Consider the following 24,200-nt stretch of genomic DNA (forward strand, 5'->3'; position numbering starts at 1 on the left):
ATGACCATCCAACCTCTGCTTAAAGACCTCCACGGAAGGAGAGTCCATCACCTCCCAAGGGAGTCCAGTCCGTTCTACTATTGAACAGCTCTTGCTGTCAGAAAGTTCCTCCTGATGCTTAGTTGGAACCTCCTTTCTTGTAACTTGAATCCCCTGGAAAAGAGGACCCTGAGAGGAGGTAGGACAGCCATCTACAAATATCTCAAGGGCTGTCCCATGGAAGATGGAGCAAGCTTGTTTTCTGCTGCTCTGGATTCTAAGTTCACAGGTAGGTAAAGTCTTGCTTTTATTGCATGTGACTTCCTCCACCACCCAGCAACTGGTAACCAGAGACATAACACTTCTGAAAGTGGAGGTAGAACATAGCCTAGTCTGTGTCCAGGGCAGCTGTCTACCAGCTCCACCTGAGACCCTACCTGTCCGCAGACTGTCTCGTCAGAGTGGTGCATACTCTAGTTATCTCCCGCTTGGACTACTGCAATGCGCTCTATGTAGGGCTATCTTTGAAGGTGACCCAGAAGCTACAACTAATCCAGAATGCAGCAGCCAAACTGGTGACTGGGAGTGGCCACCGGGACCATATAACACCGGTCCTAAAGGATCCCAGTGAGTTTCCGAGCAGAATTCAACGTGTTGGTGCTAAAGCCCTAAATGGCCTCAGCCCAGTATACTTCAGCCCCATTGTTCAGTCCGGACACTGAGGTTCAGCTCCGAGAGCCTTCTGGCATTTCCCTCCCTGCGAGAAGTGAAGCTACAGGGCCTTCTTGGTAGTGGCACCCGCCCTGTGGAACGCCCTCCCTTCGGATGTCAAGGAGATAAAGAACTACACAACTGAAGGCAGCCCTGTACAGTGGTACCTCGGGTTTAGAACTTTATTTGTTCTGGAGGTCTGTTCTTAACCTGAAACTGTTCTTAACCTGGAGCACCACTTTAGCTAATGGGGCCTCCTGCTGCCACTGTGCCGCCCTCGCACGATTTCTGTTCTCATCCTGAAGCAAAGTTCTTAACGAGGTACTATTTCTGGGTTAGCGGAGTCTGTAACCTGAAGTGTCTGTAACCTAAAGCGTATGTAACCCAAGGTACCACTGTATCGGGAAGTTTTAAAAGTTTGATGTTTTAATATTTGTTGGGAGCTGCCCAGAGTGGCGGGGCAAGCCAGCCAGATGGTCAGGACATAACAACAACAACAACAACAACAACAACAACAACAACAACAACAACAACAGTGTGAATTTGATCTGAGTATTCCAACAAGTTCTAGTATTATATGAGAGTGGGGAGGAGAGTGGGGGGGACTTTTCCTTATCCATTTTTTTCCAATATGGAGAGGAGAGGAGGCTGTGTTTTGCAGGTGGAAAGCGAAAAACACACACAACTGCCCAAGGTTCAAAAGTGTTGCTCTAGAGGAAGCGGGCAGATCCAGTTTTAGGGGTACAAAGACGTAAGCAAGCAGCTTACTCACGGCAGGCTTAGCGGCGGAGATGAGCGATGTGGAGGATTTGCCCTTAACCGAGGAGAGATTTATTGACAGTTCTCAGCTAAAGTGCTTTTCAAAGGAAGGGAAGAGGAAATGAATCATTTCACAGAGAGGAAAACCTTCCATTTGGTATTTATTAAAGGAGGTGTAGGAGAGTAAAGAAAACCGCCATAACATCTCTGGATAAATATGTATGTGTGTGTGTGTATTCATTTTTTTTAAACTTGATTTCATTTACAAAGAGCTTTCCATAACATATCTCAAAGCAATTCCACAGTAAAAACACCAGCACAAAAAACGATTAAAAACAATTTCATAGACAAAAGAAAAAAGAACAATTCAAATCCAAGGTTGCAGATTTCTCTTTATTCATTAAACCAGTCTTGTACATTTCAACCCTTTGCTTCTTTCCATTTTCTGCCTTTCAATATTCTTGCTGCCATTAGTAAGTAATCAGGTAAATGTTTATATAACAACCCTTTGTTGTCTCTGCTGAATAGAACTAAGAATGCTATTTCAGTTGGTTTTTTTTTTCCTTTTTCCTTTCAGAGGTTTTCCCAGTGTTTATGTTACTTCTGAAAATATCTCATCCCAGAACTGGACAACTTTGGCGCAGAGTCGCCACATATGTGTGAAGGAACCGCGAACTGTGCCATTTTTGTATTATTTTCAGATAATTTTTTCTTGGTCTAGTTGAAGCGGATAGGCTAGCATCAGATGATAAGAGCTCTTTGAAAGTGAAACGGGCTACCTCTGAAGGTGCTGGACTGTCCTTCATTCAAGGATTTTAGGCAAAGACTAGATGGGCACATATGACGGATGCTGTAGCGGAAGTTTTCCTGTACAGTGGTACCTTGGGTTAAGTACTTAATTCGTTCCGGAGGTCCGTTCTTAACCTGAAACTGTTCTTAACCTGAAGCACCACTTTAGCTAATGGGGTCTCCCGCTGCTGCTACACTGCCGCTGCACAATTTCTGTTCTCATCCTGAAGCAAAGTTCTTAACCCGAGGTAATATTTCTGGGTTAGCACAGTCTGTAACCTGAAGCGTATGCAACCCGAGGTACCACTGTATTGGCAAGGATCAGCCTAGAGGATCTCCCACAACCCTGTGATCTTAACTGCAAGAGCAGGCAGTCTCATATGGTAGCCTAGCAGAGATAATACCTTGCCAACAAAGGTCCCTATAGTTAAACCATGGTTTTCCCAGTAGTGATGTATGGAAGTGAGAGCTGGACCATAAAGAAGGCTGATCGCCGAAGAATGGATGCTTTTGAATAGTGCTGGAGGAGTCTCTTGAGAGTCCCATGGACTGCAAGAAGATCAGACCTCTCCATTCTGAAGGAAATCAGCCCTGAGTGCTTACTGGAAGGACAGATCCTGAAGCTGATGCTCCAATTCTTTGGCCACCTCATGAGAAGAGAAGACTCCCTGGAAAAGACCCTGATGTTGGGAAAGATTGAGGGCACAAGGAGAAGGGGACGAGAGAGGACGAGATGGTTGGACAGTGTTCTTGAAGCTACCAACATGAATTTGACCAAACTGTGGGAGGCCATAGCTGTCAACGTTTCCCTTTTTTAAAGGGAAATTCCCTTGTTCCGAATAGGATTCCTTGCAAGAAAAGGGAAAAGTTGACAGCTGTGGTGGGAGGCAGTGGAAGACAGGAGTGCCTGGCATGCTCTGGTCCATGGGGTCACAAAGAGTCAGACACGACTAAACAACTAAACAACAACAACACAAGTCCCGAGATACTTCCAGGTAAGAATTCACCATGGGATCAATGTTCCTTGTGTATGCAGGTTTTCCTTTGCAGCGTCCACACAATATTGCTGGCACCAAAGTGTCGGCCTATATTCCCATCCCCATTAAAATCTGGATTTATGCTTTCCCGTTAAAAATACTTATTCCCAATGAGCTGCTTGTTATATCTTAGTGATCTGTTTGTCATATTAAGTCCCCATCTGGAAGCACTGCAAATCATGTTAAGCCCTAAAATCAGCAGCTTACACTGATCCCAGAAACAGATAGGCAACCAATGCACATGTTGAAGGATCAGAGTAATATGTTTTTTATTCTTTGGGCTGCAGATAACAATCTGGCCACCATATTTTGGATCAACTGAAATACCCTGACCTTTTTTAAACAGTCCCATCTATGGAAGAGCAACGTGGAAACACAAAAGCAATATTTCTGCACAGCATAAAGTACATTTTGTTTTTAATCAAAATAATAAAACTGACAACTAGTCAACCCTCCAAATTAGTTTTGGGTTTTCTGCTGCAGCTTTGCTTTGGGATGAAATATTGCAGTAAGCAAGACAAGGACGTGTGAAAAGATCGCGTGTTTGTGGAACAAAAAAAGGAGGGGAAAAAGGCATTCCTGAAATGTCATGCAAAATAATACAAGCCATTCATGAGAACAAGCCCTTGATCTCTGCTCAAAGGAAGAACCGTTCTTTCCCAGCCGGACACAACAAAAACTCTGCTCTCCTAAGCTAATCCTTGCACTCATGTGGTCTGAAGCAAGGGGTGATCTACGCATTTCGAAAAATCATGTGGCACAGCTCTTTAGGGACTGTACCACCTCCAAATATAGACAGTGGGTGGGAACTCTGGAGTGGAGAGGGACCCCCTGCACTTAATAGTATAAGCAGATGACTCACAAGAGATCTATGTACCTGCACTTTAAAAAAAGTTAAAAATAGCCAGTGGAGGGGGGCAATTGTTAAACAGGATTGGTGGTGGTGCGCTGGGGTTGGGGGCGAGATTAACCCTTCCTGCCGTATCATTTCCCTGATTCTCCTGATCATTTCCCCCCAGCCGAAGGGTGCAATCCTATCTTCATGTTCCACTAACGGAGAGGCTATAGGTATCGGTGGAAGTCCTGACATGTTGGTGGAACTTGATGCACACCTTTAAACCACGCCTCTAAGTACAGTTCTTAATCTACATACATCAGAAACTAGCCTTCTCTCTCTATTGGGCAGAAGTAGCAGCAGGATCCATCAAGACAGCGGTTCTCAAACTTTCAAAAAGATTTATTGGTAAGAAATATATAATAATAATAATAATAATAATAATAATAATAATAATAATAATAATAATAATAATACAGTGGTACCTCGGGTTACATATGCTTCAGGTTACAGACTCCGCTAACCCAGAAATAGTATCTCAGGTTAAGAACTTTGCTTCAGGATGAGAACAGAAATTGTGCGGTGGCAGCAGGAGGCCCCATTAGCTAAAGTGGTCTTCAGGTTAAGAACAGTTTCAGGTTAAGAACAGACCTCCAAAACGAATTAAGTACTTAACCCGAGGTACCACTGTATAATTTTTTATTATTATTTATATCCTGCCCAGAAATATTTTGTTCTTCTGCAGAACATGGGGCTGGAGTCTCCAGGAAGGACCAGGGCAGACCTCAGTCTGAAACCCTGTCCCGCTACTGCTGGTTGCTGTAGACAATACAGTGGTACCTCGCGTTAAGATCTTAATTCGTTCCGGAGGTCTGTTCTTAACCTGAAACTGTTCTTAATCTGAGGTACCACTTTAGCTAATGGGGCCTCCTGCTGCTGCCATGCCACCGCCGTGTGATTTCTGTTCTCATCCTGAAGCAAAGTTCTTAACCTGAGGTACTACAGTGGTACCTTTGGTTACTGACGCTTCAAGTTACAGACGCTTCAGGTTACAGACTCCGCTAACCCAGAAATAGTACCTCGGGTTAAGAACTTTGTTTCAGGATGAGAACAGAAATCGTGCAGCAGCGGCATGGCAGCAACAGGAGACCCTATTAGCTAAAGTGGTGCTTCAGGTTAAGAACAGTTTCAAGTTAAGAACGGACCTCCAAAAAGAATTAAGTACTTAACCCGAGGTACCACTGTATTTCTTGGTTAGCGGAGTCTGTAACCTGAAGCGTCTGTAACCTGAGGTACCACTGTACTGACCTAGATAGACCAATAGTCTACCTCAGTGTAAGGTTGCTTCCAGACCCTCCAAGTGCCCCTATTTTCCAGGGACAGTTTTGGATTTACAGAAGCCGTCCCAGTTTCTGGTTTGATCCCTGACTGGCCTGCTTTTCCTCAGGATGTTCCTATCTTCAACCGAGAAATGTTGGAGGGTATGGAGTTATCTGACCTCCCAAGCCATCTGAATGCAGCCTGTATAGGGAAGTTTTTTAATGTTTAATGTTTTATTAGATTTTTATATATGTTGGACGCCATCCAGAGTCAGATGGGCAGGGAATAATAATAATACAGTGGTGCCTCGCAAGATGAAAAGAATCCATTCTGTGATTCTCTTCGTCTAGCGGTTTTTTCTTCGTCTTGCGAAGCAAGACCATTGACGGATTAGCGGATTAGCGCTATTAGCGGCTTTTAGTGGCTTATCTGCTGATCGGATCAGCTGATAAGCAGCTTAGCGGCTTAGAAAAGTGGGGGGGGGGGAGGGAAAAAAAACCAGCAGGAACTCGCAAGACATTGTGGTCTTGCGAAGCAAGCCCATAGGAAATTTGTTTTGCGAAGCACCTCCAAAACGGAAAACTCTTTCGTCTAGCGAGTTTTCCGTCTTGCAAGGCATTTGTCTTGCGGGGCACCACAGTAATAATAATAATAATAATAATAATAATAATAATAATAATAATAATATAGGATGTCCTTATTTTCATCAGAGAAATGTTGGAGGGTATGAGCTTCCTACATTCCTGTATCTGCTAATCAGAGAGTAGGAATGTGTATCCAAACACATTTGGATACTGGAATCTCACAGCTAATGCATTCCCAAGAGGTGACTGTCTTGCCTCTGCTAGAGTGTCACCTTTAGTTTGGTTCCAGGTGTGTAGCAAGCGGAGCCTTATCTTGCTCCTGCAACTATGGGAAAGAGGCCAAAGGCGTCATCATGTGGAATCCTGTGCCTTCCTCCCTCATCTTTTCTTCCAATGAGGTGGGGATTCTGTAAAGCATTCTGTGAAGGCCTGAGCGTCTTTCCATCGCTTATTAAGACCAGGCTTATGTGAGTTCTGCTTTGCCCTAAATAACATCGACATTTTCTGATTATGCAGCTTTCCCTAGATACAGCTTTCAGTATAAGGCAGCTTTCTATGTTCCTAGGTTCCCTATTCCTGTTTTATATCCTAAACCAAGGAGCATCCATATTTAGGATTTTGTCGTTTACTGAGACATTTTATTTACATGCATACAAACATTAATCAGACACAGTCTTTAAGTGCCTGTGCACATACTCATGTTTGGGGGGTGGTAATAAGGAAGGAAGGAAGGAAGGAAAAAGAAAGAGAGAAAGAGAGAAAGAGAGAAAGAGAGAAAGAGAGAGAGAGAGAGAGAGAAAGAAAGAAAGAAAGAAAGAAAGAAAGAAAGAAAGAAAGAAAGGGATAAGTTGAGGGAAAATTTCAGAATACAAAGCAAAACGAAACTGTATGTAACTTGTAGTCTACAGCAGTGTTTTTCAACCACTGTCCCACGGCACACTAGTGTGCCGCGAGATGTTGCCTGGTGTGCCGTGGGGAAAATTGAAAAATTCGAAAGATTTTTTAAAAAGTCAAATTTTCGCCCACTAGGCGGGCACCGGACTGTGTCCACCCTATTTTCCATCCATCCTGGGTGGGGATCAGATCAGATGGGATCCGATTCCCCATAGAGAGCAGCGGGGCTCTGACATCTCCCTCTCTGCACACAGTGGTGGTGTGCCTCGTGATTTTTTTTCATGAAACAAGTGTGCCTTTGCCCAAAAAAGGTTGAAAAACACTGGTCTACAGGAGTAGTTCTGTTAGTCTGTTGCAGTAAAAACCGGGATCTTAAAGATGAGGATTTTTCATCAATATTCACAGGGTAAGAACAGCTGCAGATCAAAGGAAATCTTGCCAGTCCAAAGTTTCAACATTTAAGTGTGCAAAATCACAGAGTGAGTGTTCCCTCCATTCGTTTTTATACCCTAGGAACCCCCAGGTTCCCAAATCTCAAGCAAAGCCCTGGGTGTGGGGGATATTTTTGGGGGCAGAGGGGCCACATTACCCTTGTGGAAAGCTGTCAGGGGCCGCATTCCAAAAGTGGCCAGGGCCAGTTCAGTTGCATACCCTTAACAGACACATATAATCGCACACACAATCTCTCTCTCACGCACCCACAGACTGTATGCCAGTAGTATGGTGTAATATTGGGCTGAGCCCAGAAGATGCTGGTAGGCTGGTCCAAATAGCCTGCGGGCTGCTGGTTCACTGCCCTGGTTTATAACTTCAAAGCTTGCTCAAGATCCAACACGAGTTCAGGAGGCATGGATACAACATGAGCTAAAGCTCCAAAATGCCCTGTTATGTGTTTATATTTGCCATTGAACTCGGTTGGGAACGTTGCAGAGTTAAGTGCTCAGTATGAGAATTTTTTTCCTCTGACTTTAATGACCAACTTAAGGTGAGGGTGCCAGGATCAGACCGGGAATCCCTAAAGAAAAGGCTATCTGAAAGTATAAAGATAGACGTAATCTACATTAGACACAACAACTTAGCAAGAGTAAAAATTTCGAGGTCTTAGAACAAAGGAAGGAAGCCAATATGTACATATGTATGTAATGACTAGATTAGAATGAAGATATGGTTTTTATTTGTAGATGTGTGGGGTTTTTTTGTTTCTTTTCTTTTGTGTTTTTTTCTTGTTTGTATAGTTTTATTTTGGATTCAGTGTTTGTAATTTTTGTTTTAATTTTGCATTGAAAATAAAAAATTATATAAAAAAGAAAAGGCTTTCTGCTCTTCCCAATTCAGGACTACCCTACAGAGGTAATTTACTATGGGGGGAAAAGACAAAATCAAAACGGTCTGCCCCGATTCTCCTGGCTTCTTTGACATCAGGGAGTTTTTGACATTGTGCTGTGGCATGCTGGTTTGCTAGCCATCCATGGAAAAAGAAGACTTGCGTGTGCACCGACCTTCGCAATAGTTCCACTGAGCATTTGTGACATATGGACAAATTGCCACCGCAAGGCCTGCCACCCTGTAAACACTCCCTGAAGAATTGAGCTTTGGGAAGTTACAAGCATCTCGTTGCCAAAGAAGAGCATGGAGGACGTTACTGGTAATCTGGAAAATAGTAGAATCAAGGGAATACAAGTGGGCTCTTTCCTGCATTTGCAGAGGTTGGACTAGATGGCCACAGGGACCCTTCCAATGCTACAAGTCTCTGATTCTATGATTCACCTCCTAACAAGAGTGCTGCTTTCCAGTGTTCCAGCTGTGCCTTCTTCCAGGACACAACAGGCCAGACCTTTTGCCACACTGGCAAAAAGGGGCTGGTGGGAGTTGTAGTTCAAAACATCTGTAAAGCACCAGCCTGGCAAAAAGGCTGCGATAAAAGGCTGTAAGGGGCTGTAGCTGTCCAGTTTACTCCCTGCACCCTTTCCTAAGTTTTCCACTTTATTTTTCCCGTTGACACTTAACATCCCACGCTTCAACCTTTGTTTGGGAATTGTAGTTCTGCGAGGGGTCTCCTCACAACACTTGGCACTCTTAAACTACAGTTCCCAGGATTCTTTGCCAGTTCAGAGTGTTACAAGAGTGCTTTAAATGTTTGGTGTGGATGCGATTTTAGGCTGGTTTTTCCCCCTCTCCTTTTCTGGAGGAGAAAGAGGCCCACATTTTCCCCCATTTTTTAAGTTTTCCAGGTTGGTTGGTTGGTTATTTAATTTCTGTACCGCTTAATATATTAACAATATCTGTAAGCAGCGTATAAAAACCCCGAAAGCAACGGCAGTTTAAACAAAACATTACAAAAACACACCATTACATATAAAAATGTTGCATTAATACAAAGTTACAGGTATATATATATACACCGTATTTTCCGCTGTATAAGACGCACAAGATCACAAGACGCACCAAGTTTTTGGAGGAGGAAAACAAGAAAAAAATATTCTGAATCTCAGAAGCCAGAACAACAAGAGGGATCGCTATGCAGTGAAAACAGAAATCCCTCTTGCTGTTCTGTCTTCTGAGATAGCTGCACAGCCTGCATTCGTTCCATAAGACGCACACACATTTCCCCTTACTTTTTAGAAGGGAAAAAGTGAGTCTTATAGAGGAAAAAATACGGTATATCTATCTATCATCTATCTATCTATCTATCTATCTATCTATCTATCTATCTATCTATCTATCTATCACCTGTCATCTATCTATCTATCTATCTATCTATCTATCTATCTATCTATCTATCTATCTCAATATCAGTTCATTTTCCTCCTGAAACATCCTTTCTCTCAGCTTCCAAGTTTTCACCTAGGGTCCCCAAACCCTGTCAGCTAACCCACAGGAGTCCCACAATGAGAAGAACTCCTGGAAATGGCAGACATCACACTAGTCTCTCATTCTAGACTTTATTTTTTTATGGGCAGGGCCCAAGGTATACGGCAAGCTTCCTCAAATTCGGCCCTCCAGATGTTTTGAGACTACAATTCCCATCATCCCTGACCACTGGTCCTGCTATCTAGGGATCATGGGAGTTGTAGGCCAAAAACATCTGGAGGGCTGAGTTTGAGGAAGCCTGGTATATGGTACTTCCTCGGGCTGCTCACAGCTGCTACCCATTCAGCTGCCCTTTTCTCACCCAGTTCTAGGTACAGCAGGTTTACGGAGTTTCCCAGGGGGTTAGGATGGGAAAAGTCCCCCCCCACAGCTGTTTCTGCAACCTCTCCTCCTCCAACCATGTAAATACCTCCCTCTTGATTCTCAGTGACCCCATTTTGGCAGCAACCCTGCCAGCACTCGCAGCAGTCCGCGTTTGCTATTAGAGGGAATTACGCATTTAAATTAAACGCTGCTCCACAGAGCAGCATCAAAAAGACAGATCCCTGCCCCGAGGCACTTGCAATCCCGCAATCCCAAGAGGGAGGACAGAGGGATGGAGGAAATTGAAGGGAGGGAGAGAACGCACATTGTGTTCAGTACATAGAATTGTAGAGTTGGAAGGGGAAACCCAAGCACCATTTAGACTAACCCGCTGCAATGCAGGAATCACTGCTAATATTTGCAACTTATTTATTAAATTCATTAGCCACTTTTCTGTTCAGGTGGGTGACCTATATACAATAAAAACAGCGATTCATCTTTACAAATGTCATTTCATTGTGCTTTTTACATTTTGCAAGTTACTCTGGGAATGACATTGAAGAGCTGGGATTGTGGGTGTAACACTTAAAATTATGGGAGAATTCTCAAGAAATCACCACTGGCTAAATTCCATCTCCTCCCCCTACAAACCCCAATTGCTGAAACAGGGGGGGGGGGGAAACAACAAACAGATCTTGAGAGGCACAATTGCTAGATTGCAATGCTGGAAATCCCTCTCTCTGTACCCTTCAGGCAATCTTACACATCCCTACTTTGAAGTAAACCAAACCCAAGGGGGGCTTACTTCCAAGACATTTTGATTAGAGCGAGGGGCTGCCGTTCCAATCGGGGCTCTCCACCCCAAACCCATTTGCTGCTTTCAAAAAGAAAATAAAGAGAGCATTAGGATGCACCATTTGTTATGAACACCAAGGCAAATCAGTAAGGCTTGGCAGGTAAAGCCCTGGGATTTGGTGCAATTTCCCAAGGCATGCCAAGCGACTTGCTGCAGGCAGCCAGCTAGCTAAATAGGTAGGCTGCACTTACGAAACACCTTTGCAAACCCATTGCAGCCTAATACACAAACACACAACACAGCTGACTGCACCGCATACATAGGTACACACAGATAAAGATTTTGTAACACGCCCTTCTTCCTCCTCACCAGCCAATAACAGAGTAGGTGCCTGTTATTTTGGAACCTGCCTTGGGCAGAGAAGTTGAATTGCATGTACGTCCTGGAAACAGCCAAAGCAGGAAGGGCTGGAGACAGAGAGAGGGGTAAGAGGGTTGTGTTTGTGTGTGTTTGGGGAGGGGGGGGACCGTGTACAAAGGGGGGAGGATATTTGGGGGCAGTGGACGGGGTCCCCACTGTATAATTATCCTGCCCCCCCAATGTTTTTTGAAAGGCCTAATACTATATTAATGACTACTGGCTGTTAAAACGAAGGGATGGTGGTAAGTTATTCCAGAAGTATTAATTCAGAGTATTTTTTTTTAAGAAGTGGCATTATGCTTCATCATTTATGTAACGCATAAAACACTGACGTTGTCATTCATTCGTCTATTTGTAAATCCAGTTCCGGATCGCCTTGTTGGTTTTATGGTGTATATATTGTGTTTGATCAGCATCCCTTTGGCTCATCGGATTTTGTAGGATAATTATCGGAGTTCTGTGCAGCGGTCCGAAATGCTTTACAGGGTGATCTAAATGGATCTCGCATACGATCAGTTTCAATTCTGCATGGCTGTCACATTTCTCGGCAAAAGGGAAGAGGGGGAAACCACACACGCACCATCCTTACCTCGTGTGACTTGTTCCTGGTACGTTTTCGCGTCGTTTATAGTTTCCACAGCATTTAAAGGTAACTGTTTGTTATTTACATCATCTTGACAGATCGCCACTTTATTCACCAACACGGCACTCTCCTCCCATAGACAAACGTACTTTACAGTCTTTTTAAGAATCCCAATAACCTGCTTCCCGGGTGATTTTTGGTGCCTTCAGGCCGTCGTTCATCCGCCGTGATTTATTTTGCCACCGTCTTTTATTAATAATGACAGGTCGGGATTCTTTTCATTTTGATAACCCACCGCTAAAAAAAACAAAACAAAAACCCCACAACCATCACCTGCCCAGTTCAAAGCAGCTGCATTTTTATTTTTTAAAAAACGCATTTTAGAAGTGCCAACTCGACCGTCTGTGCGTGTTTACTTGGAAGCAAGCCACCCCCTCCGCCCCGCCCCGGCGCTCAGCGGGTATTGGGAGGGCAGCGCGGAACCTGCTGCAGCGTGCCTATCAATTACTGTAAAAAAATAAAAATATTTAATATATATATATCAATCCCTCCTTGCTGCAAGACCGGTTTGCAACGCACGCTTACTCGGATGCAAAACCCCCGTGCGTGCAATGGAGGCTTGCTTTGCTCCCAAGGAAGCGTGCAAACGGTTGGCAGAGCTCCGCCGTTTTATATAACCGGGTCTGGTGCATCTACACGGCGCGCGGCTGCTGCAGCTGCGCGAGGGAGAAGCGAATCTTGCAGCAAGAATCCCGGGCTGCGGCTCCTCTCCAGCCCCGCCCACTCCTCCTCCTCGCCCCGCCCACCCCTGCTCTGCCTGCTCAGGCCGCCGAATCGAGCTGCCGAGGGTATCGATGGCTCCCTCTCTCTCACACTCTCTTTTTTAAAGCGCACCCCTTCATCCTCTTCTCGGCGCTCGGCAGCGCCAGCCCCGGCTCCGGCCATTTCGCGCAGCGGCGGCGGCGCCTCCGAACAGACCCGGGAGGAGGAGGAAGAGGAGGTAGGTGCTCCCCAAGGGGCTGGGTGGGGGGGGTGCCTTCTCCAGAGGAAGCCCCGGGACCTATTTGCACCCCGCGGGAAAGTGACCCGGGGTTCAGGGGCGCCTCCCACTTCTCCCCCCCCAGCCGCTTCTGCCCCGGGACTTAGTGGCAGCCGCGCCTTGAGAAGCCTCGCCTTTCTCTGCCCCGGGACCTAGTGGCATCCCGGGATGAGCCCCTGCCCCAGGTCTACTGGCACTGATTTGGGGGTTTAGCCGCCTCCCGCCCAGCTGGCTCTGCCCAGGGACTTAGTGGGCAGCCCCTGCCCCGGGACCTAGTGGGAGCCCCTGCCCGCTCCTGACCCGGGACTTAGTGGGGAGCCCCTGCCCGCCCCTGCCCCGGGACTTAGTGGGAGCCTCTCCCTGCCCCGGGACTTAATGGGAGCCCCTGTCTGCCCCGGGACTTAGTGGGAGCCCCTGCCTGCCCCGGGACTTAGTGGGCAGCCTCTGCCCGCCCCTGCCCCGGGACTTAGTGGGAGCCCCTGCCTGCCCCGGGACTTAGTGGGCAGCCTCTGCCCGCCCCTGCCCCGGGACTTAGTGGGAACCCCTGCCTGCCCCGGGACTTAGTGGGCAGCCTCTGCCCGCCCCTGCCCCGGGACTTAGTGGGCAGCCCCTGCCCGCGACTTAGTGGGGAGCCCCTGCCCGGGGACTTAGTGGAAGCCCTCCCCCTTCGGCCGCCTCTGCCCCGGGACTTAGTGGGCAGCCGCGCCTTCAAAACCTTCGCCTTTCTCTGCCCCGGGACCTAGTGGCATCCCGGGATGAGCCCCTGCCCCAGGTCTACTGGCACTGATTCGGGGGTTTAGCCGCCTCCCGCCCAGCTGGCTCTGCCCCGGGACCTAGTGGTATGAAGAAGCCCCCCCACCCCCATTCGCCTCTGCTCCGGGACTTAGTAGCCCCCGCGAGAAACAGCCGCGCCCTCTCCCGGAGTTGGGACTCGGTGGGCTCCCCGTGCGAAGAAGCCCCCGAAGCCAGCCGCTTCTGCCCCCGGACCTAGTGGCATGCTGCTGCCGCCCGCGCCCTTTCACTTGCCCCCTCCCTGCTCTGCTTGTCCTTCATTGCGGGGCTTCTCCACCCCCTCCCCTCGTCCGTCTTCCAAGGAAATAAACGTGTGTGGGGGGGGGGGGAGAGAAAATGAATGAAAATTGGGGGGGGGGGGGGACACACACGCGCGCGCGATGGTGACTCTTCCTTGTTTCAAAATGGCAAAAATGGAAACATTCAAAAAGTTAGACATCTTTTCCTTCTCTCCTCCTTCCTCCTCCCCCTCTCCACTGCAAAGTCTTTCCTGGTGGTTCAACTTTCCGGAGAGTCATTCCGGCTCCCATATAGGGCGGCGGGGATACTTTTTGAGTGTGTTTTTGGTGGGGTGTCTGCCTTCCTTCCCCGCCACCCCTTGATGGAAGTAAGGAAGGGGACCTTCCTGCCCCTTCCATCCTGGATGCGCCCCACTTCCTCCTCATCCCTCCCGGACATTGTTCCTCTCCTGCGTGGGGTCCCCCTTCCTGGGAAATCTGCCTTCCATTTCCCCCCTTGGGGGGCAGTATTTTGCAAATGTTCCTTTTGTGCTTCTGCCTGCTCTAATCTGTCGGAACCTTCATGCTTGCTATGTACATCCAATGAGATTTTATGTAGTCTCTTAGGTCCATCGGGAAAGGAGAGAGACCCTCCTGATACCCCAGGGATAGGGGGTCTTTTTGATCTTAAGGCATGAGATTCTTAATCTCAGGGCCATGGGTTCGAGTGGCTGCGGAACCCAGCCAGATGAGTGGGGTATAAATAATAAAGTTGTTGTTGTTGATGAGCGGGGTATAAATAATAAAGTTGTTGTTGATGAGCGGGATATAAATAATAAAGTTGTTGATGAGCGGGGTATAAATAATAAAGTTGTTGTTGATGAGCGGAATATAAATAATAAAGTTGTTGATGAGCGGGATATAAATAATAAAGTTGTTGTTGATGAGCGGGGTATAAATAATAAAGTTGTTGTTGATGAGTGGGATATAAATAATAAAGTTGCTGTTGTTGTTCTTGTTGCTGTTGCTATTATTTGAGCCTCAGGTTAGGCAAAAGGTTCCTTCATTGCAGGGGGTTGGACCAGATGATCCCGGGGGTCCTTTCCAACTGTATAATTCCATTGTGGGTGGAGTAACAGACACAAAGTGGGTGGGGCCAGAGGCAAAAGGGGGCGGGGCTGCCTTATACTTCACAAGCCCATTTGGCTGAGTGTCCTCTGCACTGACTGGCAGCTGTTCCCCAGCGTATCAGGCAGGGGTCTCTATTAGCCCCTACCTGGAGATGCCTGGGATTGAGCCCAGATCTTCTACCTGCAAAACCACTGAGAGATGAATATGAGCAAATATTGGGGATGAGGAGTTTAAACTTTAAACCAAACAAAACTTCTGTTTTCTATACAGTGGTGCCTTGGTTCTCAAACGCCTTGGTACTCAAACAACTTGGAACCCAAACACTGCAAACCCGGAAGTAAGTGTTCCGGTTTGCAAACATTTTGAGTGTTACGCTTCCGTTTTGAGTGTTACGCTGAGGTCTGTCTGTTTTTGCTCTTTATTTTGCCTTTTTGCGGCTCTTTTTCGTTTTGTTTTGCTGACTGTGTAGAACCCAGTTCAACTACTGATTGATTGTGTGACTGCAGCACATTGTTTATTACTTCCATTTTATGGATCAATGGTCTCGTTAAATAGTAAAATTCATGTTACGTTATTGTTTTAGGGGTTGTTTTTAAAAGTCTGGAACCGATTAATCCATTTTGCATTACTTTCTATGGGAAAGCGCACCTTGGTTTTGGAACGCTTTGGTTTTGGAACGGACTTCCGGAACAGTTTAAGTTTGAGAACCAAGGTACCACTGTATTGGGCAAATCTAGATGCCGAGTAGTACTGAAGACCTTGTGGATGTGCCATTTCCCTGTTCTTGTGGTGAGTGGCCTGCCTGCCGCTTGCTGTAACCAGAGTATGCAGGGTGGCAAAGGTTTTTGCGGAGTCCCTGTGGTTCAGATTGGAGAGGTCCTGAGTGCTGGATATGCAGAAATGGCCATATTGCCAGTGGGGGAATTCCTGAGAGGTTAAAGCTTCCCACCACCCTGTCCATAGATGGCTTCTGTAATGTAGAAGAGTGACTCGTGGGGTGCCACAGGGTTCTGTCTTGGGCCCGGTCTTATTCAACATCTTTATCAACGACTTGGATGATGGACTCAAGGGCATCCTGATCAAATTTGCAGATGACACCAAACTGGGAGGGGTGGCTAACACCCCAGAGGACAGGATCACACTTCAAAACGACCTTGACAGATTAGAGAACTGGGCAAAAACAAACAAGATGAATTTTAACAGGGAGAAATGTAAAGTATTGCACTTGGGCAAAAAAAATGAGAGGCACAAATACAAGATGGGGGACACCTGGCTTGAGAGCAGTACATGTGAAAAGGATCTAGGAGTCTTGGTTGACCACAAACTTGACATGAGCCAACAGTGTGATGCGGAAGCTAAAAAAGCCAATGCAATTCTGGGCTGCATCAATAGGAGTATAGCATCTCGATCAAGGGAAGTAATAGTGCCACTGTATTCTGCTCTGGTCAGACCTCACCTGGAGTACTGTGTCCAGTTCTGGCCACCACAATTCAAGAAGGACACTGACAAACTGGAACGTGTCCAGAGGAGGGCAACCAAAATGGTCAAAGGCCTGGAAACGATGCCTTATGAGGAACGGCTAAGGGAGCTGGGCATGTTTAGCCTGGAGAAGAGGAGGTTAAGGGGTGATATGATAGCCATGTTCAAATATATAAAAGGATGTCACATAGAGGAGGGAGAAAGGTTGTTTTCTGCTGCTCCAGAGAAGCGGACACGGAGCAATGGATCCAAACTACAAGAAAGAAGATTCCACCTAAACATTAGGAAGAACTTCCTGACAGTAAGAGCTGTTTGACAGTGGAATTTGCTGCCAAGGAGTGTGGTGGCGTCTCCTATTTTGGAGGTCTTTAAGCAGAGGCTTGACAACCATATGTCAGGAGTGCTCTGATGGTGTTTCCTGCTTGGCAGGGGGTTGGACTCGATGGCCCTTGGGGTCTCTTCCAACTCTATGATTCTATGATTCTATGTTTATTAACGTTCTGTAACGATTATTTCCTATTTTTTAAATGTGGCAAGCTCGGCTAGGATAAAGTATAATCCGGCAAAGGCTTTGTTTGTTCTTTCTCCAAGCAGCTCAGTCTGGTGAAAAATGTCTGTGTAGCTCTAAAGCTCACCTGTGGTATTTTAAAAGTCTGGCTCGCGCAAGAAAAGACACTGTCTCATTGCATAGACATCGTGTGAACTGGGTTTGGATGTGTTTGTTGTGACAGCTCCAGTCCTTGCACCTTCCAAAGGCTGCTGGATGTGGTTGTGGAACCTTTGAGAATTGTAGAGTTGGAAGGGACCCTGACGGTCATCTATCCCAACCCCTTGCACTGCAGGAACCTCAGCCAACGCATTCTAGAGTTGCAGGGATGGAGGGAACTTAAGACCCTTTTAGATGCCCCGTTGGACTCTAGCTCCCATCATCCCTGGTGACCAAGATGAACTTTAGCCAAGTGGAGAGTGTCGTATTAAGCTACCCTTGTTCTATTGTTCCAGGCATCATAAAGGTGTTTTTCAGCACTACTAACATTTTCTACCAATTCTTACGGTGTCTTCTTGAGGTTTTGGACCACAACTCTCATCCCAGCTGCCATGCCCAATAGTCAGCCGTAATCACACATGTTGAAACGTTTTTGGATGTGGATTTTTATATGGATGCAGATGAGTGTGGAATGGTCACGAAGAGATCAGTTATGATGGGCAACCTCCCCTGAAAAATGCTTTGCCCGCTGGTACCTATTTTCTCTTTCTTCGTAAAGATTCAAAGGAATACAGTGGTACCTCGGGTTAAGTACTTAATTTGTTCCGGAGGTCCGTACTTAACCTGAAACTGTTCTTAACCTGAAGCACCACTTTAGCTAATGGGGCCTCCTGCTGCTGCCGTGCACCAGAGCACGATTTCTGTTCTCATCCTGAAGCAAAGTTCTTAACCTGAAGCACTATTTCTGGCTTAGTGGAGTGTGTAACCTGAAGCGTATGTAACCTGAAGCGTATGTAACCCGAGGTACCACTGTATAGGGTTGTATTGGGGCCATGTTGTCCATGCAGAGGTCAAGCTGAGGCTCAGCAGGTCTGCTTAGTGCACAGGTGAGCTGGCTGCACACCTTGCAACATGCGCCAGAAATCTCTGCAACTCCATCAAGAGTTTTATCTGGCAGGCAAGTCCAAAGCAGAAACGGTTCCTTGAAGGCTGAAAAACTGAAAAGCACTTGGCTGGTATCTTCAAGTTTGGAAGTGAGAAACATCGACTCTAATCCCAGTTTATCCCGTATTGGCTTTGGGGAAGCGGCAGCCGCAATGTGTTTCCGCCTAACCTACGTCACGTAATCTGTTATGAATTTATTAAAAGCTCTGCTGAGTAAGTTTTATCAGTTTGATGAAGAAAGAAAATAGGATGTTTTTCTCTGTTAGATTAGCATCTGAACCAAGTAATATGGAACTTGTGACTTTCATTTAATTTCAGCAGGCGCTGCATCATAATAATGATGTGTTTCTCAAGTTCAAAGTACAAGAAAAGTCCCTCTTTGGTATATATTGGCTCATAAATTACCTAACTAGATAAAAACGGACTTTAATAGGAGAGAACATGACAGCCAACAGCAGCCCTACAATAATATTGTTTGAAGTCGTAAATTTAAAAATAGGTTTTGCTGGTGCCATCAGAGTAAATGCATTTTTTTTTACAGATAAAGCATTCAACATTCAAGTGTTCATGATAAAAAAAGGTCGTGTGTGTGTGTGTGTGTGTGTGTGTGTGTGTGTGTCGGTGATAATTTTTGAAAATTGTGTTTTAGTTGTGGTGGTGGTCTGATTTACTATAAATTGCTGTGGAATCTTTTCGAGTGTAAAGTGTTATACAGCATTATTAGGTATGTAAATAGTTCTAAAGTGATTCCTGAACCAGATTCGGTGAGTACACTGGCCTTGGAATCAGGAAACCATGGTTCAGATCCCTCTTACTCACATAGGCCATGGTGGAGCTGTCTTTAGTTAATTTCTGTCGCTTTCGAGGCATGTTGCCAGGGGCGTGCTTCTGGCCAATGATCTCAGTACGGCAAGCCCACAACTTATGAACATTTAACTTGTGTGCATTCAGCTTTACGCGCATAGCAATTTTTTGAAAAAAAGGGTATTGGAAAACCGGGCAGGGATCCAGGAAAATTGACTTTGGCAACCCCACCTGTCATTGAACCCATTGTGTTTTGATAATAAGCGATTTTGGCTTAAGGTGTGATCCCTGGAATACAGCCCCTGCGTAAGCTGCAGGCTTGTTGTTGTTTAGTCGTTTAGTCGTGTCCGACTCTTTGTGACCCCATGGACCAGAGCACGCCAGGCACTCCTGTATTCCACTGCCTCCCGCAGTTTGGTCAAACTCATGTTGGTAGCTTCGAGAACACTGTCCAACCATCTCGTCCTCTGTCATCCCCTTCTCCTTGTGCCCTCCATCTTTCCCAACATCAGTGTCTTTTCCAGGGAGTCTTCTCTTCTCATGAGGTGGCCAAAGTATTGGAGCCTCAGCTTCAAGATCTGTCCCTCCAGTGAGCACTCAGGGCTGATTTCCTTAAGAATGGAGAGGTTTGTTCTTCTTGCAGTCCATGGGACTCTCAAGAGTCTCCTCCAGCACCATAATTCAAAAGCATCAATTCTTCGACAATCAACCTTCTTTATGGTCCAGCTCTCACTTCCATACATCACTACTGGGAAAACCATAGCTTTAACTATACGGACCTTTGTTGGCAAGGTGATGCTGTCTAGGTTTGTCATTGCTTTTCTCCCAAGCTGCAGGCTTACTGTACAACAAATGCCTCTGCTTCTGGCGCCTGATGACATAGAATAATAGAATTGTAGAGTTGGAAGGGACTCCAAGGGTCATCTAGTTCAACCCCCTGCAATGCGGGAATCTCAACAAAAGCATCCCTGACATATGGCCACCCAACCTCTGCTTAAAAACCTTCAAGGAAGGAGAGACCACCACTTTCTGAGGGAGTCCGTTCCACTGTCAAACAGCTCTTACTGTCAGAAAGTTCTTCCTGATGTTTATTAGGAATCTCCTTTCTTGTAACTTTAAGCCAAGCATAGGCAAACTCGGCCCTCCAGATGTTTTGGGACTACAACTCCCATCCCTAGTTAACAGGACCAGTGGTCAGGGATGATAGGAATTGTAGTCCCAAAACATCTGGAGGGCCGAGTTTGCCCATGCATTTGCCTGCTTTAAGCCATTCCAAAAAATAAAAATAAAATAAAAATAAAATAAATTAAATGTCAATGGGATTTGGGGTTGGGGAGAGAGAAGGTTCTTCTGATTCAAAAAGTCCTTGACTTTATTTCCTGAGGAAGGGGAATCTGACACCAGGGTACATTCATGACAGCCGCTTGGCACCTCCCCCCCAAAAAGGGATGCGAGAGCACATAATCACGTAATATTTGAATGTGCCAATTTATATGTACAGGTTTGGATTTAGGCATCATTTAAATGCCATGCAATACATCTTGCCATAGTGTGGAAGGCTGTGTCTGCTGTTTAGATGTCCACAGTTGGTGGGCTGTGCCCCATTTCTCACTCCTTAGTGGACATCCTAGGCTGAACAGCCCTCCAAGCAGTGCGTATCTATTATTATTATTATTATTATTATTATTATTATTATTATTATTATTATTATTATGTTAGTTGCTGTATCTTACCCAGGTCAATTAAAAGCGACTTACAACCAAACTGATGCCATTTGACTGATGCCATGAATACCAGCAGGATTGGGGGGGGGGGGGGAGAGAAGGTTGCTGCTCTCTCCTTCTCTTGGCACTTGTTGGCCCAGTAATTTTCGGACACTAAATGTATTTATGGAATTTTAAAGGTAAAGGGACCCCTGACAGTCCAGTCGCGAACGACTCTGGGGTTGCGGCGCTCATCTCGCTTTACAGGCCAAGGGAGCTGACATTTGTCCGCTCCGCAGTTTTTCCGGGTCATGTGGCAGGCATGACTAAGCCGCTTCTTGCGCAACAGAACACTGACACCAGAGCATTGCATGGAAATGCTGTTTACCTTCCCGCTGGAGCGGTACCTATTAATTTATTTGCATTTTTGGTGTGCTTTCGAACTGCTAGATTGGCAGGAGCAGGGACCAAACAACGGGAGCTCACCCCGTCACGGGGATTCGAACCGCTGACCTTCTGATCGGCAAGCCCAGGAGGCTCAGCAGTTTAGACCACAGCAGAGTGTCCTTTATGGAATTTTAGGGATGGTGATTTAACTTGTCCTGAATAGATCTGGAAAAATACTTGAAGGTGGTCAGTTATATACTTGGAATCTTAAAGTAATTCCTGCTAGCCCTTCTTTTTGAATGTGTTTGAAGCACAACTCTTGCATTGTTTGATCTGCTGTGGCATTGTTGCCCCAACATGCTCATTGGTGTAGTGAGATGACTAAAACTTGAGTATTTGTGTCACTTGGCTGTTGCCTCTGGAGGTCATCTGAATGAATGGCGGCAATTTGGCCAAAGCTATACAGTGCCATCTGCCAGTTACTTTGATCTCCACTACTGAGACGGTTGAATTTTCAGTGGTACATGCCATTTTCAATGAGATTGAGTGTGGCAGGATGGCAAACACTCTTTTGAACGCTGCTGGTCATACAGTGGTACCTCGGGCTAAGTACTTAATTTGTTCTGGAGGTCCATTCTTAACCTGAAACTGTTCTTAACCTGAAGCACCACTTTAGCTAATGGGGCCTCCCACTACTGCCGCGCCACCAGAGCACGATTTCTGTTCTCACCCTGAAGCAAAGTTCTTAACCCGAGATACTATTTCTGGGTTAGAGGAGTCTGTAACCTGAAGTGTCTGTAACCTGAGGTACCACTGTATGTACAGAATGTGCCATGTATGTGCATGCTCTGAATATTCTAATTTTGCATTGTGAATCTCATGCTTTACTGGCTGAGCTAAAGGAATGGTAGTCGAGTTTAGTGAGCCCTTTGGTCTGGAATTCTGTTCCGTATTTATTTACTCTAATTACGTGAGAAATAGCTTAGCTGTATATAGTAAAAATAATAATAATAATAATAATAATAATAATAATAATAATAATAATAATAATAATTTATTATTTATACCCCGCCCATCTGGCTGGGCCTCCCCAGCCACTCTGGGCGGCTTCCATAAAACCAAAAATACAGTAAAATCACACGTTAAAAACTTCCCTGAACAGGGCTGCCTTAAGATGTCTTCTGAATGTCAGGTAGTTGTTTATCGCTTTGACATCTGCTGGAAGGGCGTTCCACAGGGCGGGCGCCACTACCGAGAAGGCCCTCTGCCTGGTTCCCTGTAGCTTTGCTTCTCGCAATGAGGGAACCGCCAGAAGGCCCTCGGCGCTGGACCTCAGCGTCCGGGCAGAATGATGGGGGTGGAGACGCTCCTTCAGGTATACTGGACCGAGGCCGTTTAGGGCTTTAAAGGTCAGCACCAACACTTTGAATTGTGCTTGGAAACGTACTGGGAGCCAATGTAGGTCTTTCAAGACCGGTGTTATATGGTCTCGGCGGCCACCCCCAGTCACCAGTCTAGCTGCTGCATTCTGGATTAGTTGTAGTTTCCGAGTCACCTTCAAAGGTAGCCCCACGTAGAGTGCATTGCAGTAGTCCAAGCGGGAGATAACCAGAGCATGCACCACTCTGGCGAGACAGTCCGCAGGCAGATAGGGTCTCAGCCTAGGTACCAGATGGAGCTGGTAAACAGCTGCCCTGGACACAGATTTGACCTGTGCCTCCATGGACAGCTGTGAGTCCAAAATGACTCCCAGGCTGCGCACCTGATCCTTCAGGGCCACAGTACCCCATTCAGGACCAGGGAATCCTCCACACCTGCCCGCCTCCTGTCCCCCAAAAACAGTTCTTCTGTCTTGTCAGGATTCAACCTCAATCTGTTAGCCGCCATCCATCCTCCAACCGCCTCCAGACACTCACGCAGGACCTTCACCGCCTTCACTGGTTCTGATTTAAAAGAGAGGTAGAGCTGGGTATCATCGGCATACTGATGAACACCCAGCCCAAACCTCCTGATGATCTCTCCCAGCGGCTGCATGTAAATGTTGAAAAGCATGGGGGAGAGGACAGAACCCTGAGGCACCCCACAAGTGAGAGCCCAGGGGTCTGAACACTCATCCCCCACCACCGCTTTCTGAACACGGCCCAGGAGGAAGGAGCGAAACCACTGTATGACAGTGCCCCCAGCTCCCAGCTCCTCAAGACGGTCCAGAAGGATGCTATGGTCGATGGTATCAAACGCCGCTGAGAGATCCAGCAGAACTAGGAAACATCTCTCACCTTTGTCCCTAGCCCGCCGGAGATCATCAACCAGTGCGACCAAGGCAGTTTCAGTCCCATGAACAGCAAAGAGCCTCATGGCTCCCTGAAGACTAACAAATATGGAACAGCTGCATATTCTTGCATTGCCGGGGGTTGGACTAGAGAATCCTCAGGGTCCCTTCAAACTCTGTCACTCTATGATTCTATTAAATGCAACCCAATCTTTCTTGGGTTGTGGGAGGAGCAGGTTGTCCCATGTGGTGGAGACCACCAATCGCCTTCTGCTGAGCCATGTCTGCGGTTTGGCAGGACTGAGGGAGCGGCAGAGTCAGGCCTTTGCAGCTGCATTGGTGCGAGTGCCAGACACGTTTTCACAGTGTGCTGGTGCAACCCGGACCTTGCTGCCGCTTCGACCCTTCTGGCAGGTGAAGGAGGTCATTGGTGTGGCTTCACCCCACTAGGTGAACCACTCTTACGTTCAGATACATGAGACTGGGAGCAGCATGGTGTGTATGAGGGTATCAGAAATAGCTGAAATGCCAAAAGTCCAGTCAGAGACCAGCTTAGCTGTACATTACGGCTGGACGATATGTCCAAAACTGGTTTCAAGTCCATATTGTAATATCAGTTTCATAATTTTTGACCTGGCAATATATCGTGAATCATGGTGTGTGTGTTTGTGTGCTTTGCAAAAATCACGATGCATGAAAAACCGTGAAGCTGGCCAATGCCTTATTTCAGACTTGGTGATATATCAGTATATCACAATGTTTAGCTGGTGATATATTGTGATGTTGAAAACCAGATATTGCCCATCCCTACTGTACAACCCTAAAAGCAAAATAATTGCAATGGCC

At 46.4% G+C, this 24,200-nt stretch overlaps 1 protein-coding gene across 6 annotated transcripts in view; it reads left to right on the plus strand.

Annotated features, from left to right (window-relative positions):
* LOC310686824 (GTPase KRas) overlaps nucleotides 1-24,200 on the plus strand; it is a 263,944-nt gene that overhangs the window by 172,372 nt on the left and 67,372 nt on the right. For 2 of the 6 annotated variants that reach the window (XM_083461117.1, XM_083461119.1), the window contains exon 1: nucleotides 12,784-12,881. The exons of 1 other annotated variant lie outside the window; for it this stretch is intronic. Coding sequence is in view for 2 of the 5 variants with exons in the window: in XM_083461127.1 (XP_083317253.1) it covers nucleotides 11,312-11,363 (52 nt within the window). In the remaining 3 variants the exon portion in view is untranslated. Of the gene's footprint in view, nucleotides 1-11,233; nucleotides 11,364-11,751; nucleotides 11,907-12,783; nucleotides 12,882-24,200 lie in introns of those variants that run through there. 3 more of the 6 variants (XM_083461127.1, XM_083461128.1, XM_083461118.1) reach the window with 3 other exon arrangements.

This window comes from Podarcis liolepis (genome assembly GCF_965112155.1).
Source record: "Podarcis liolepis genome assembly, chromosome: 10".
Lineage (NCBI taxonomy): Eukaryota > Metazoa > Chordata > Lepidosauria > Squamata > Lacertidae > Podarcis > Podarcis liolepis.